At 40.2% G+C, this 1,680-nt stretch overlaps 1 protein-coding gene across 1 annotated transcript; it reads left to right on the forward strand.

The window, feature by feature from the left end:
* Positions 1-222: 222 nt before the first annotated feature.
* On the forward strand, positions 223-1,296 carry LOC129956790 (uncharacterized). The gene has a single exon (XM_056068734.1). It carries the CDS (start codon positions 223-225, stop codon positions 1,294-1,296), a length of 1,074 nt encoding a protein of 357 aa, XP_055924709.1.
* Positions 1,297-1,680: the final 384 nt, after the last annotated feature.

Consider the following 1,680-nt stretch of genomic DNA (forward strand, 5'->3'; position numbering starts at 1 on the left):
GCCAGCAATTGCCTTCCCTAGTTGGGCTCCGTGGTGGGCGGTGCCGTCGGTTCCCGAATTTGAATCCCTCTTTGTATGGGCTTTTTCTCAAACGTCACCGAAGCAACATCAAATTCTCGTTATTTTATTATGCATACTGATGAAACTTTTCATGCGCTTTCTCCATTCCTTGTACATAAATTGATTCTATCTACCATTGGTGAAGTATCAGATATTAAAAAAATGCGTTCTGGTGATCTCCTTATTCAAACGAAATCAAAAAAGCAAGCAGATACTCTGAGTAAACTTACTACCTTAGGTTCATGGCCAATAAAAGTATCTCTTCACAAGACATTGAATTTCTCACGGGCGGTTGTCTCGGAACAATCTCTTGTACAACACTCTGACACAGAATTAGTGGAAGAATTACGATCCCAGGGGGTCTGCGCCGCTCGTCGCATTCATGTTCGACGTGACGGACGTTTAATTCCCACAAAGCATGTTGTTCTTACATTTGAAACGCCTGTTCTACCAAAATTCATACGTGCTGGATATTTGCGGTGTAACATTCGTCCATACATACCTAATCCTCTGAGATGTTACCAGTGTCAGAGGTATGGTCACTCTCGGCAATCATGTCGTGGTAAAATGGTATGTGGTAAATGTTCTTCATTGGATCATGAAACTAACACATGCGATTCAGAAATATTGAAATGCCCTAACTGTGCATGCGCTCATGCAGCATCTTCTAAATTTTGCCCTAAATGGCAAATGGAAAAAGAAATCCTAGCCATTAAAATAAAAAACAACATAACCTTTAAAGAAGCCCGTCAAATAGTCAATGATAGAATGCCTAAGTCTGGTGTATCGTATTCCTCTCTTTTGAAATCAAAACCAGAAAACACTAATGTCGGTTCAACTCAAACCGAAGAATTATTAACGAAAATTGTTTGCCCTCCTCTCAAAAAATTACAACCTTTAAAAGCCAATGTAACACAGACGAAAAAACTTCCAACCAAAACTGACTATTATGCACCTAAGCTTGCAACTCCTGTAGATACTAGTTCCAGTTGTACTTCACCTGTTGCAGCTGTTGCTCTACATACAGACCCTGAAGTATGCTGTAATAACAAACCGACGAAAGAACTCCGAAAAAAATTAAAATCTTCTGGTATTACCAATCAACTTCCGCCTGATGAACTTTTATCTATTAATCCATCCTCTTCAGACATCTCTGAAATGGATATGGAACCTTCTACGCAGCTCGATGATGTTACTGCAGGCAAAGTTAAGAAAAAATCTCAACGTAAACGCTGATTTTATGGCCACACTTATTTCATGGAACTGTCGTGGCTTTCGCAATAAATTGCACCAAATCAAGGACTTTATTAACAATTTTCACCCTGTCTGCATGGCATTTCAAGAGACATACTTAAAATCAAGCGACCCAGCAAAAATTAAACGCTATAGTTTGATTCGAAGAGATGGTAACTCTGATAGAGCATCGGGAGGTGTTGCTCTCCTCGTCTCGCATGACCACCCCACATCTATATTCCCACTTCACACACAACTGCAAGCGGTTGCGATTCGTACTGCGATTCCGCGCTTAATTACAGTTTGTTCTCTTTACTTGCCTCCTAATTCCGCCATTGATAAACATGAACTTGATAGATTAGTTTCTGAATTGCCAGCACCGTTCAT

Source organism: Argiope bruennichi, chromosome 11, assembly GCF_947563725.1.
Source record: "Argiope bruennichi chromosome 11, qqArgBrue1.1, whole genome shotgun sequence".
NCBI lineage: Eukaryota > Metazoa > Arthropoda > Arachnida > Araneae > Araneidae > Argiope > Argiope bruennichi.

Bases quoted from the DNA above. Each gene is read 5' to 3' on its own strand.
- LOC129956790 (XM_056068734.1), top strand. From the start codon at position 223: ATGCGTTCTGGTGATCTCCTTATTCAAACGAAATCAAAAAAGCAAGCA.